This window comes from Marmota monax, unplaced genomic scaffold (assembly GCF_021218885.2).
Source record: "Marmota monax isolate L192 unplaced genomic scaffold, Marmota_monax_Labrador192_F-V1.1 WCK01_AAM20220418_F8-fsc00015, whole genome shotgun sequence".
Taxonomy (NCBI): Eukaryota; Metazoa; Chordata; class Mammalia; order Rodentia; family Sciuridae; genus Marmota; species Marmota monax.
Window position 1 is genome coordinate 12619338 of NW_026692194.1, and position 13929 is coordinate 12633266.

General features: G+C 34.0%; 1 protein-coding gene and 1 non-coding gene across 5 annotated transcripts in view; one reads left to right on the forward strand and one right to left on the reverse strand.

Annotated features, from left to right (window-relative positions):
- Rtn4 (reticulon 4) overlaps nt 1-13929 on the forward strand; it is a 68254-nt gene that overhangs the window by 46697 nt on the left and 7628 nt on the right. For all 4 annotated transcript variants that reach the window (XM_046423941.2, XM_046423939.2, XM_046423947.2 and 1 more), the window contains 2 exons: nt 4606-4813; nt 10194-10332. In XM_046423941.2, the coding sequence (XP_046279897.1) occupies nt 4606-4813; nt 10194-10332 (347 nt within the window). The remainder of the gene's footprint in view (nt 1-4605; nt 4814-10193; nt 10333-13929) is intronic.
- Nucleotides 1983-2058, reverse strand: Trnaa-ggc (transfer RNA alanine (anticodon GGC)). The gene has a single exon. It is a non-coding gene; the product is annotated as a tRNA-Ala (tRNA).

Consider the following 13929-nt stretch of genomic DNA (forward strand, 5'->3'; position numbering starts at 1 on the left):
ATCTTTTTGTGGTAATGTAGATCTTTGTTACTTTCTATAATTGCATTGCATAGATATATCTAATTATTCAGTCAAATTCACATGGATTTTAAAAGACATTTTTAACAACTTGATTATATTTTTTATACTATGGGAAAGTATCTTTAAATACATTGGAGTAGAACTCTTGAGATTAACTAAAGGCTAACATTCACATTAAAATTTATATGTACCTTATTAATTAAGTCTAATTTCATTTAGACTTTGTTCTTCACCTTTGTGATTCATCTCACAAGTAATTATATACCTATACTGTCCTATTCATTAAGCAAACACATTTTGAAGAACTTCTGTATGCTGAGCCTTCAGTTTGGTAGCATACATGGTGAATGAGTTTATCAGTAGAAAATCTGGGTTCTTGTTCCATTAGTAAGTGCTCTACCACTTAATAAATGTTATTTGGGCCCAGTCATGTAAAAACTGGGTTTCACTTGTCTGAAAGGCTACCTTTCCTTCTGTTTTGAGAATTGAAACAAATAGGTTACAGTGTTTGGCATTATGTATATATTCAATAAAAGGTTGACTTAGGAAATGAAGGTGTGGAGATTGGAGAATGTAGATTAGCAATCTGGAGAACATGTCTAAAGCATCCATCAGGCTTAAAATGCTTTTCAGAATTAAAAAAAAAAAAACCTCATACATTTACAATAATGATATAGTTTATAGTTGCTTGCGAAATTACAAGAATTTGTATTGGGCATTTAAAGTGTTTTTAGAAAGGCTCTGCTCAAAAGAGACTAGTATGAATAAAAGTGTTTACACCTCTCTCTTCCCCAAAATCTAGATCTGTAAAGGGGATTATTTAAAAAAAAAAAAAAAAAAAACTTTAAGATGTTGATGGACCTTTTTTTTATTCATTTATTTATATGTGGTGCTGAGAATTGAACCCAGTGCTTCACACTTGCTAAGCAAGCATTCTACCACTGAGCCACAACCTCAGCCCTAAAGGGGATTATTTTACATCTAAGCTAAAATTATATTTGGTACAGATGAATACTAGTGATAAAACCTCATTGATCTGGATCCACTGAGGGGAATTTGAATGTAGAACTGAGGTGTGTCTTTGTGCTATGATTCATGTTAGTTTCTGAAGGGAAAAGAGAAATTAGATGACTAATGTCTTTTATGAATTATTAAACTGAAATCCAGGAGGGGAGGAATTTTTTACCCAAAGCTACATGATTGCAGAGCTTACTAGGATGTAAGCTTACTAGCCCTGTCCCTTTAGGTTTCCTAGATGCCTATGTGAGTCTCTGGAATCACAGTACTGATTTTTTTTTCTCCTTCTGTGTTCATTTATAGAATGCACAGATTAGATAACTAATTCTTATCTAGTCTTCAAGCCTCTTTGAATAGTCTCTGGTTAGACATTAATAGTCTCTGGTTAGACATAATTAATGGTCTAAAGCCAGTGATTTCATAATCATTTTTTAAAACAATGATCAGGAATAGTGAATACCTCTGCATTTGTTTTAGGTTCTCATCAATAATGATTCTGAAGATTAATGAATATTTTTGAGCACTTCGAGTACCATTTTTATAAAGTGGTATTTGTTCATATTAAAATAGATTTGAGGTATGCCTTAACTGCTGATTCATTTAGGCTGTCAACTTTTATGTACCCAATAATAGTGAAAGCTTAGATATGAGTTTTAAAATCCTTTTGTCTGTGGTTACAGTGTAACACAGAAGATCATTAACCTAGAAGTTAATCCTAAATTTGAAAAAATTTTTAATGCACTTACTATTTAAATTACCTAGATAAGAAAAGTGATAGTGATTATGGTGATACCAATAACAACAACAAATAACAGCCCTGACATTAAGAATTTATTGTATGCTGATGACCTACATTAAGTGCTTTATATTATTAATGAAAAAATTCACTATCTAACTAAATCACACCTCAGTGAGATCATTTTATTTATTTATGTATTTATTTTTGGCAGTGCTGGGGATTGAACCCAGGGCCTCACGCATGCCAGGCAAATGCTGTACCACTGAGCCACAATCCCTGCCCATCATTTCTATTTTTATACACTATTTTTTTTTTTTAAGTAAAGAGGCTCAGGTATAGAGGATTTTAGTGACTTGCGTGAGGTTATGAAGCCACTGTTGGAGTCAAGGAGATCCAGCTCTTGAACCTAAATTCTGTGTTTGTTACACACAAACCACGATTATGGCATTTCTGGAGACCTTCATAGCCAAGAATGATCTTTGGGTTAGGGTACAGGGGATTGAAGCCAGGTATACTTTACCACTGAGCTATATCCCTGATTCCTTTTTTTTAAAAAAATATTTACTTTTAGTACTGGGGATTGAATCCAGGGACACTGTACATCTAAGCTACTACCCCTAGTCCTTTTATTTATTTTGAGACAGGATCTCACTGAGTTATTGAAGCTGGCCTCAAATTTTTGGTCCTTCTGTCTTTAGCTCTCAAGCTGCTAGAATTATAGGCATGTGTCACCATGTCCAGCAAGAATTATCTTACCAAGGGCCCTCTTGGTAAGACAGCCTCTTTAACAGTGCTAGGGAAAAAAAATGATAATAATTATCAGAACCACTGCTGTTATAAATTAGCCCTGTCCCTTCAGGTTTCCTAGATCCCTATGCATTTTTAAAGACCAGCCGAGTTTCTCTTTATTTCAGTGTTTTAAAATTTCTTCCAGTTTTTCCTGTTCCTAAGTTCTCATCACAATGCAGTTCTTTGTTTTATTATGCCTTTATTGACTTGTTTTTACATATCTTACCATCTTTTCCAGGCTTGTACCATTCTAGAGTTGGATAGGCCTTTAAGAAAAGTCCATTTTCCCATTGTCAGGTTTTAGTTGAGTTTCTTGAACAGTATCATCTCAGTGTTTGCTGAATTTTAGGAAAGAATTAACATTGCTATTACCTTTTTATTATTCATAATGTCATTTTGACAACATAGACTATTTCAAGTTCTGGTCAGTCTTGGACATGCTATTGTATTGGTACAACAGGAAAAACTAGTTGCATACATCAAAACTGAAGTAGATGTTTTAGGCAGGGTCAGTTACAAACCAGTTGAGGAAGGCTTAAAATCAAAAGTCTGAAACTTTTTTTTTTTTTTTTAATGCTATAAACTGCTGCTCTGTGCTAAAACAGAGTGATGGGCACTTAAAATACCCAGGGTCATACACATGGTAGGAATGCTTTCTACCACTGAGCTACACCTCCAGCCCCAATTAAAATATCTGAAATCAGTACTTGTGATGTATACTCACAGGAATTAAGGACTTTGTAATGATAATCCAATATTTTATAGTTCACATAAATAGTTTTCTCTACAAAACTGCTGTTAACAGTAGGGCTGGGGATGTGGCTCAAGCGGTAGTGCGCTCACCTGGCATGCGTGGGGTGCTGGGTTATATCCTCAGCACCACATAAAAAAATAAAGATGTTGTGTCCACCAAAACTACTCTTAAGAGTAAAGGGAAGCCATATATACCTGGGATACCTAGGGATCAAAGCCAGAGCAGTCCCTAAAAATGTGTTTGTTTTTAATGTCACTCCTTTCATTTTAAAATTACCAGGTATTAAAAATTGTACTCAAGTGTATCTGAATTCATTTTACTGTAAAAAATGCTAATTGATCACATTGTTATGTGCATGTATGAATGTCACAGTGAATCCCACTATTGTGCGTAATCATAAAGATAATAAATCAGAAAAAAATTTTTCTTCTAGTTGCAATCCAGAGGGGGATGGTTTCATTAGCCTGTGAATTCAAGAGTCTGTTGCACAGTGCAGAATTATCCTTGGGTTGAGCTAACCCGATCTAGAGACCACAAGCATATAGTGTTATTTGATCCTAATAGTGGGCCTGTGACCGTGGTCCAAGAGATGACTTGCTAAGTTAGGCTTTGTCTGACTCCTTACTATTAATAAACATTATATAACAGTGTAACAAATGTAGGTTTTCTTTGACTCCAAAATTTTTATGCCATTCAAAAAAAAAAAAAAAAGTAGCTTTTTAGTTATCTATAGGTGGTTTCCGCTTCTTTTGCTCTGTAGGAAACTTTGTTAATGATAGTTAGATTGAGTTATAATTTTTAAGGTTCTCAAAGAGGGATCATAAAAGAAGAGCTGTAGATCTCAGAAGAGTAGATTTAAATAAGAGTTCAGTTTCATTCAGTTTCTCAACATTTTTTGAATTAGTGATTCTACAGTTTTGTATCACTGAAATTTCTCATTTTAGTACTTCTTAACATTTTTCTATTATTTGAATATATATCATGCATTGTATGAAGAAGAAGACCTCAGTAGTAACCTCTTATTTTGCATAAGAAGTCTGCTGGGCCTCATACATTTGAAATCTTTTTTGGAAGAGAGTACCAAGGATTGAACTCAAGGGCACTCAGCCACTGAGACACATCCCCAGCCCTATTTTGTATTTTATTTAGAGACAGGGTCTCACTGAGTTGTGTACCACCATACTCAGCGCCTTTTTTATATTTTTGTAGGTAGAGTTAATATAAGTGTGCAAAATCCAAATGGATAAAATAATGTTCTCATTTAAAATTTCTTTTTCCATTTTAGTTGTTGACCTCCTCTACTGGAGAGACATTAAGAAGACTGGAGTAGTGTTTGGTGCCAGCTTATTCCTGCTGCTTTCATTGACAGTATTCAGCATTGTGAGTGTAACAGCCTACATTGCCTTGGCCCTGCTCTCTGTGACTATCAGCTTTAGGATATATAAGGGTGTGATCCAAGCTATCCAGAAATCAGATGAAGGCCACCCATTCAGGTGAGATGTCTGGAAAAATGAGGCATACGTTGTCAACTATGTAAATAGGATCAATATTAATACTTTAGTCTACTACCACCTGTAGATTTCAGGCATGTGTGTTCTTTACTGCTTAAAGGTAATCGCATACTCTAAAAGCACTTGTTTTTTTTTTTTTTTTTGAGATTTCCTAAAGGTTACATTGAAAGACTTATGGTGAAAAAGACTTGGTGTAAGCATGATTAGCTAAAAACTCTACTTGTTAGGAAGTCTACTTTAATGGAAAGTGTATCCTTTAACATGATTATTATGGGTAAGGGTTATATTTTCTTTATTGCTATTTTTTATACTCTGATATAATACTGATGTTTCATAACCTTTGCTTACCCTTTCATAGCCATATCTTTTCTTACCATTCCTTCTCTATTTGGTTTCTTCTCCTCATTCCCCAAGGCATTACTTATTTTTATTTTTTGGAGAGTTTCTTTTTTCAGCATCTCCTTGTTGAGTATCAACTATTAATCTTATGCCCTTATTTTCACAAGTCCAACCTAACATTATATATCTAGTTACTATTGAAACACTTCTTTTTTTAAAAAAATATTTATTTTTTAGTTATAGGTGGATACAGGTTCGAACCCAGTGCCTCATGCATGGTAGGCGAGCGCTCTACCTCTGAGCCACAACCCCAGCCCTTGAAACACTTCTTGACTCGAGTATTTTGTTCTCAGTTGATACTCCACATTTTCACCCACTTTTTAAGTTGAGATACAACTCAGGTATTATAAAATTCAGTGGTGTTAATTCTTATTTTATTTATTTTGGTACTAGGGATTGAACCGATGGCCTTGTGAATGCTAGGCAAGAGTTTTGCCATTGAACTACATCCCCAGGCGTCAGTAGTGGTTTTTAATGTATTTGGAGTTATATAATCATCACCATCTAATTCCAGAACATATTCATCACCCTAAAAAGAAACTTCATATTTATTAGCAATTAATCCCCAAGTACCCCTTTTATAACTATTAACTCATGTGTCTTTAAATTTTTTTCTTCAAAGTTGTTAACCTATATCAGCAACACCACTATCATTTTGGTTTTTAAGATCCCAGTTTTGATATTATCTTTGTTTTTGTCTCATGTAAGGAAGATTACTAAATTTTTCATTTCCTGCTACTCCCTCAGTTCAAAACAGGAGTCTGAAAACCATAGCCATGTCCAAATCCAGTCTGTGGGCTATTTTTATAAAAGTTTTATTGTTACACCACCATTGTTCATTTATTTAGTTGGTTTCATTCATACTAAAATAGCAGAGTTTCAGTAGTTGTGATAGACACACATATGGAGTACAAGGCCTAAAATACTGTTGGCCCTTTACAGAAGATCTGCCTACCTCTGGTTAGACTCCTCTAACAGATTGACTTCTGATTACCTCAGATTATTGTTAGGTTAATTTTTTGAAAATACTGCTTTTATCATGTTTTTAGGCACAGGACTCTTACCTTCACTATATGCTGAACTTCAGATATTTTGTTACATTTATCCATCCCTTCTGGGTTTTTGTGCCCATTTTTGTGTTTTCACTTTTTTTAAAATATTTTTTTAGTTTTACATGGGCACAATATCTTTATTTATTTTTATGTGGTACTGAGGATCAAACCTTGTGCCTCACATATGCAAGGCAAGTGCTCTGCCACTGAGCCACAACCTCAGCCCTTATGTTGTCAGTCTATATTCCCCAGTGTTCCACTGTATCATACTTTTTATTTGATTCTGATTTAAGACCCAGTTCTTTGAAGATTTCCCTAATCTTGACCCAAAAAGACCTGAGAATTCCTTTTCTAATGTATTGACTGTGGCTTTGAAATGTTCTTTTAATTGTTTTATACCTGGACAAGATTTTTTTTAAATAGGTTTTGAGCATTTAAAAACTATTTTGGTGCTGGGCATGGTGGCACACTCGTAATCCCAGTGAGTTGGAAGGCTGAGGCAGGAGGATCACAAGTTTAAGGCCAGCCTCAACAACTTAGAGAGACCAAAAAACAAGTTAGTGAGACCCTTTCTCAAAATTAAAAAGGGGCCAGGGATGTGGCTTAGTGGTTAAGCACCCCTGGGTGTAATCCCCCATACAAATAATAATAACAATAATAACAAGAAGAAAATTTAAAAAATAAACTATTTTGGTCCTGGTAGGATAGTACAAACTGGTAATCCTGGCTGCTGAGGAGGATAAGGCAGGAGGAGGATGGCAAGTTCCAGACCAGCCTGGGCAATTTAATGAGACTATGTCTCAGAAATTTAAAAGGACTGGGAATGTAGCTCAGTTGTAAAGTACTTGCCTAGCATTCACAGGCCCTGGGTTCAGTCACCAGTACTGGGGAAGAAACAAAACAAACAGAAAGGCAATCTAATTTAGCAAAATAAGTATCTTTTGGGTATGAATGAGTATATATGTACCTATCTAATATTAGTGGGTAAACTTAAATTGATTTTTAAACATTGAAAGCAGAGACGTACTAATTTTTTTTGCTAATTGTACAGACCAGTAATTTGTTTTACTACAGCTTTCTTTTACTAATGAAGTAATGATGTTATATGAGTTTGAGGTGTGAGACCAAATCTGATTGAATGGCTTCTGCTACCTGCTTTTATAAATGGATGTTGTTTTATTGGAACATAACCATGCTCGTTTATTTAGTGGGTTTCATACTATGTGTCTGGTCTTTTCTGTACATATTTAATTTTTGTGATAACTCTGTAGAATATATGGTATAACTCCATTTTACAAAGGGGGGAGACAGTTAAAATTTGGTAACTTGAAACTGCAGCTTTAGAATGGCAGAGCCGTATTATATCACAAATCATTAATGAGTATGATTTTTAATTAGTTAAATGGAAGAATGTAAAAATGTTGCCAAGCCACAACTTTTGAATTAACTTTTATGCCTTGTTTGATTTTAAAGATTTTTGGAAAAGACTAATTATTTCTTTATATTCTTATTAAAAACACTTGATTCTTAGTTCAAAGTGCTTTTGTAGTTGTCATAAATTCAGTTGACATGGCCCCCAATTTAAGCCTACTGGACAGCTTTTCCTAGTTCCCTAGTCACACAAGTGAAGATACCTATGGTCATTAAAATAGTGTTTCACAGTGCTGGCATTGCATTAATATCACACAAATGCCAGTTAAACTAATGTAAATGCAAGATGCATTGATGGACAGTACTGTTTTGGTCAGGTAACTTGTTTTTAGCAAGAACTAGCAGCACTGGTACAAAGAAGCAGTAATCCAGCCAACGTTATATCAGCCAATTTTCTATATTGCTCAAAAATGTATAAATTACTGGTAGTTTAAAGTTTGATATGACTTTTTGAGAGTTTTAACTTGATTGTTAATAAATATCAATGGTTTAACAGTGTTCCAAACCATTGTACTAGTAAAAAGTCATTTTTAAATTGTACTCAACAGTTCATATGCTAGTAGAAAAAATATGCAAATATATGCATGTCTATAATTCAGGGATGGTTATAGTAGATACAGGTAGGACTAATACAGAAGAAGGACTTGTTCAGGGTACACAGGTCTTATGGAATCAAGTATTAGATGAGGCTTCCTGTTTGCTGGGATATGAGATGAGTCTATCTAATTGGATAAGCATCCTGGGTTGGGAAAACAGCACGATAACCCAAAGACATTAAGGTTAAAACATATTTAGTATATTGGTTGCAACACATAGTGTAGTGGGAAGAAAGTTTGGAAAGACAATGTTGGCTCTTTGACTGAAATGTTAGAGCCATATAATCACAGAATGTTTGAGCCTGAAGGAACCTAGAAAGGTCTACTCCTCTAATTTCCTGAGTTTGAATCTGATCCAGTGAAGTTAAGTGCCTTTTGCAAGTTTATGTAGCAAGGTTGTAGCAAGTATCCTAAACTCCTACTGAAATAGCACTCTGTGGATAGCTTGCTCAAATAAGGCTAATCTGGCTGGGCTGATAATAAAGATTAGGCTGGAGACCACTCGGAGACTGGTTTGGATACTGATAAGAGTATTTCAGTTTCTTAGTAGAGTGATGACACTATAAATAAAAACAAGGAGACATATTTGAGGCATATTGCAGAAACGAAACTATGGGACAAGAAGTTGTCTCAGAGAACTATTATTTCCAGTTGTAAACAACCGGCTTCCCAGATGGTGGGGAAGTGATAAGGAGGGACTAGATATGGAACTACATCCAACAGATAGGAAGAAACATCTAGCGCTTCTGATTGGGTTCCACTTATCCAAGATAAAAAGACTTCTTTGAAACATAGCACACGAAACAGTTTCTTGCATTCCTGTAGACTTGACTCCTCCTACTTCTTAGAGTTGTGGTCGTGTTTTTTTTTTTTTTTTTTGGTACCAGGGATTGAACCCAGGAGTTTTATTTATATTTTATTAGAAATAGGATCTTGCTGAGTTGCTCAGGGATTTTCTAAATTGCTGAGGCTGGATTTCAACTTGGAATTCTCCTGCCTCAGCTTCCCAAGTCACTGGGATTACAGGCGTGTGTCACCACGCCTTGCTTATAGTGATCTTCTTGAATTTAATAATTCCAGCCCTATTGGTATAAATTAGGGCAGTTAGATGGACAGTAAATATTTAAACTGGGATTGCTACTATACTTTAGCAGCCGTTTTACAATCTGGTACTTAACATTTGTGGGAGTTTCCCATAAAGAATAGGCCAAGAGAATGTAGAATTTGGAAACAGATAGGATCTTTGATAGGAAAATTTGTTGACAAAATGATATTCAGTTTTAAAAAATCAAACCCAGGGGCTAGGGATATAGCTCAGTTGGTAAAGTGCTTGCTTTGCATGCACAAGGTCCTGGGTTCAATCGCCAGCACCACCACCAAAAAAAAAAAAAAAAAAAAAATCAAACCCATACTAATAAGTACCATTTACTGAGTTACTCTTTGTGCTCAATTGTGTTAAGCATTTTTATTCACTGAATCTTCATCATGACAATCTCATTTTTAAATGTAAAGTTTGGGAAGATCAAATAAACACTAGAGTTACATAGCCAAATAAGTGGCAGAGCTTGATTCAAGCTCAGATTGGTCTGATAGTGTATGTATATTATGCTTAATGTGCAAACAATAGGCTTTTTTGGGGGAGGGGGTGGTACATGGAGAGTACTGTCTTTCTGTATTTTGGTCAGGTAGCTTCTCTTTGAACCAAGACCTTGCATATGCCTCAAATTTTTGGTTCTCCTCCCTATCTGTGATTATAGATATACATGACCACCAAGTCTAGTCTAGTAGGATATTTTATTAATCTTCTTTTACAGACATATAATTGCTATTGATGTTGAAGACAAATCCCTCCAGTCAGTGACAATTGTGTGTTTTGCTTTCTAGGGCTTATTTGGAATCTGATGTTGCTATATCTGAGGAATTGATTCAGAAATACAGTAATTCTGCTCTTGGTCATGTGAACTGCACGATAAAAGAACTTAGACGCCTCTTCTTAGTTGATGATTTAGTTGATTCTCTAAAGGTAAATTTATTTTGCTTTTCATTTTTGACATACCAAAATTTAATATCAAGAATTGAGTATAAAATTGTTTTTCTGTATTCAAATAAATGATTCAGATATAATGAAATTACATTAGTGTGAACTTACGTTTTAAAATGTAGTATCTAATCACGTTTTAAGTGGAAGAAGGTGCTATTTATTTTTCAAATAACTTCATAGTTTGGGAAATTATATGAATTAAGAGTGGGGGGAAAAAAGTTGGATTTTGATTAAAAATAAAGATTGTCTAGGGGCCAGGGTTGTGGCTTAGTGGTTGAGCACTTGCTTAGCATGTGTGAGGCACTGGGTTCAATCAATCCCTGGCATCACATTAAAAAAATAAATAAATAAAATAAAGGTATTGTGTCCATCTACAACTAAAAGTATTTTAAAAGATTGATTGTATTAGATTTTAAAGAGTTTAGCACCTAGTCTTTTAGTTTTTATGGGATTTATACATGCACATAAGGTACTTCATATCTTGAATTCTTTCTTCAAGTGTTTATTCTGGAAAATATTTAATATTCTATTATGCCTCAGCTAATTTTGGTTGAATTGCTGGAAATTTGTCTTTAGTTATTGGATCTTGCTACATAGCATGTTAAGAATCTCATCTTACAAATAAACTTTCCCAAAGTTGTGACTTTACTTGAAACAATTAAACCACAATCATATAACTTGAACCCCCCAATACTGAAATCATTAATGTTTCCTTCACATAGAACATGTCATTTGTGGTTTGTGTGCTGTGTGCCAATAACTCTGCTTAAAACAGACTAAATCCTTTTTGATCTAAGCCTGAGTAGAAATGTTGTATGCTGCTAATTCTTTTATTTTCAAGAGAAATGCTCTAGTTTACAGTTTTACCATGCAATTCATAATGTTGGACCAGTAGGCTTGGGGCTTTAGATTCAGAACAATTTCTGAAGTGCTCAGGATAGTTTTAAATGCTTAAATGTGCTTTTTTTTTTTTTAAATAAACATTTTAACTTTCATAAACTTGTAGATGATACATTATTTTTAGCTATGTGCTTCTCTTATTTTAGACTTGAAACCTAAGTAACTAATGATATCAACAGTAAATTACTTGGTTTTCTTTTATCACACATTGTCTCTTTTGTTTAGAATGGTTGCATTTAGTAATGTTTTGAAATGATCTGATGTCAGACTGTAAATAAAAAGATCACAGTTATGTCATTTACCATGTTTGATTAATTAGTTTCAAAACAGAATTAAAATATTTTGGAGTTAAATACAATGAAACTTTGTACACTTAGTCTAGAAGAAATTGATGCCTATCAAAGTGATATTTGCTGTACATGGTTTAACTGTTGGGGTAGAACGTGGGTAAAAAATCATTGAGGAGGTACTGGTTCAGTTTAAGGTGGAGGGTTTGTGGGTAGGAATTGACTAAGAAGAAACACTGTTATAAACAGCAGAACTTTAAATAGCAGAGGTCCATCTCTGAATTTGGTTGGGGAAAGGTGACTTCAAACAATGTCATCATGAAGCATGAGAGAGGTGACATAGCCATTGTCTTTATAGGCCTTGTTTGCCCAATATAGTTAGTAAATGCCGCTATATGTCTGTAATTTAGTGTTTTTCTTGAGGGGAGAGGCATTCTTGGAAGAACACTATTTAAAAACCAAGTAAATAAATTGATCAGAAAATGAATTTTATATATTCCAGTTTTTATAAGTTTGAGAGTAAAGTTTCCATGTGTCTTTAGTTAAAAGAAAACTTACTTGATCTTTCGGAGAAAGTGTATTGTCATCTATTACACAGTCCTATCTGTAGACAGTTATATAGGCATGGGAATATTTGTCAAAGGGAAGGGGAAATGAGAGAATGGTAGGGGAAGGCTGATTTAGACACTTATAAAGACTTTTAAATCTGTTTTGTAAAGATATTTGAAAATAGAATATGAGGAAGTTTCATGAGTAAACTGCATGGGATAGTTTCTTTTTTGCTGTTAAATATAATTTTAAAATTTCTTTTGAAAATTGTCTTTTTTAAAAAAGCAATTATTTCCAGGTGTGGTGGGCATAGTTGTAATCCCAGTTTACCCTAGTAGGCCAAGGCTTGGGAGGATTGCACGTTCTATGATAGCTTAGCAAATTTAGCAAGACCCTCTCTTGGGGTGGGGGTAGGCAGGGAGAGGTTAAAAGGGTTGGGTGTGTACCTTACAGTACACTACTTCTGGGTACAATCCCAAGTACTGGGGGAAAAACACAACTAAACACTCAAGTTGATAAAGTCTTGCATTGGGTGTATTGAATGACATTGCTAATTTAAAATGACCGATTTATTTTCTGAAAGTCTTATTTTTATGACATTTTTGTACATTTCTAAAGCATTCTTTGTTTTTTTTTAATTGAATAAAAAAGATTTACATGAATTGTACTTTGCTAACTTTTTTTTGAAAAGAGAAAATAAGAAAATTATGTTTTTAGGCAAGCCAAGAGCTCAAGGAAAGCTGCTTGATGACTTACCCAGAAAGTGATTCATTTAGGACTCAATAATAGTTGGTTTATTATGTTAGCACATAAAGTTAACCTGGCATTAGGTCTCAATCTGTTGAGATAAAAGTATAAGGTGGGGTATCTGTTTTTTTCTCACCATGCAAAGACAATGGTAATTTAAGTGCACAAAGGGACTTCCTTGATGAATTTTGTAATTCTACTACACAAGAATTTATTTAAACCTTTTCTTGCTACTGTTTTTGTATGTGAATAGTACAGATTCTGTTTCCACTGAATAAGGGTAATATTATATAAATACAGAATTCTTGCTTAAGAAAGTCGAGGGAAAACTTACTAGCACTCTTGCCTCTTTACAGAAATAATTGATGGTATTCTTTTCTAGAGAGATTTCCTGGGTACTTACTTGCCTTCTGTACATGGCCATACTTATCAGAATTTTTGTTTATGAGAGCATTTTAAAAAGTAAATGATTTTACTTCTGGGAGTAGACACAATTACTTTTTGCTTTTTAGCCACAACAACTGGTAAAAGTAATATTCTTTTACCCTAAAGCAAACAAAATTTTATTTTACTGATTTATTTTAGACTGACTTATTTTTGCTTCCTTATAGTCACATTTTAAATCTGAGGAAAGTTTGCTAATAAATAGTTCTGGTCTCTCTGGTTTCTAGATGAACTTGTGATCTTGTTAATAATACTAATTTAGGAAAGGCAGCAGAACACAACAGACACTAGTATGGCAATATGTAAATCAATGGATGTGTAACTGATGTGATTCTGCAATCTGTATATGGGGTAAAAATGGGAGCTCATAACCCACTTGAATCAAAGTGTGAAATATGATATATCAAGAACTATGTAATGTTTTGAACAGCCAACAATAAAAAATTAAAAAAAAAATAAAAATTCATATACCAGCTTTTGATTGGAATTCCTTTGATTTAGTATGATTCCTAAGTAAGAAAATGGAAACCATCCTAATTTCTAGAAAATATAGTGGAAATTTATTTAGAAAATATATATTGTATCAAGCCCTGTGGCTTAGATAAAATAATAGCTTTTAAACAAAAATTTGAAAGCAATTTCTCTAACTCAT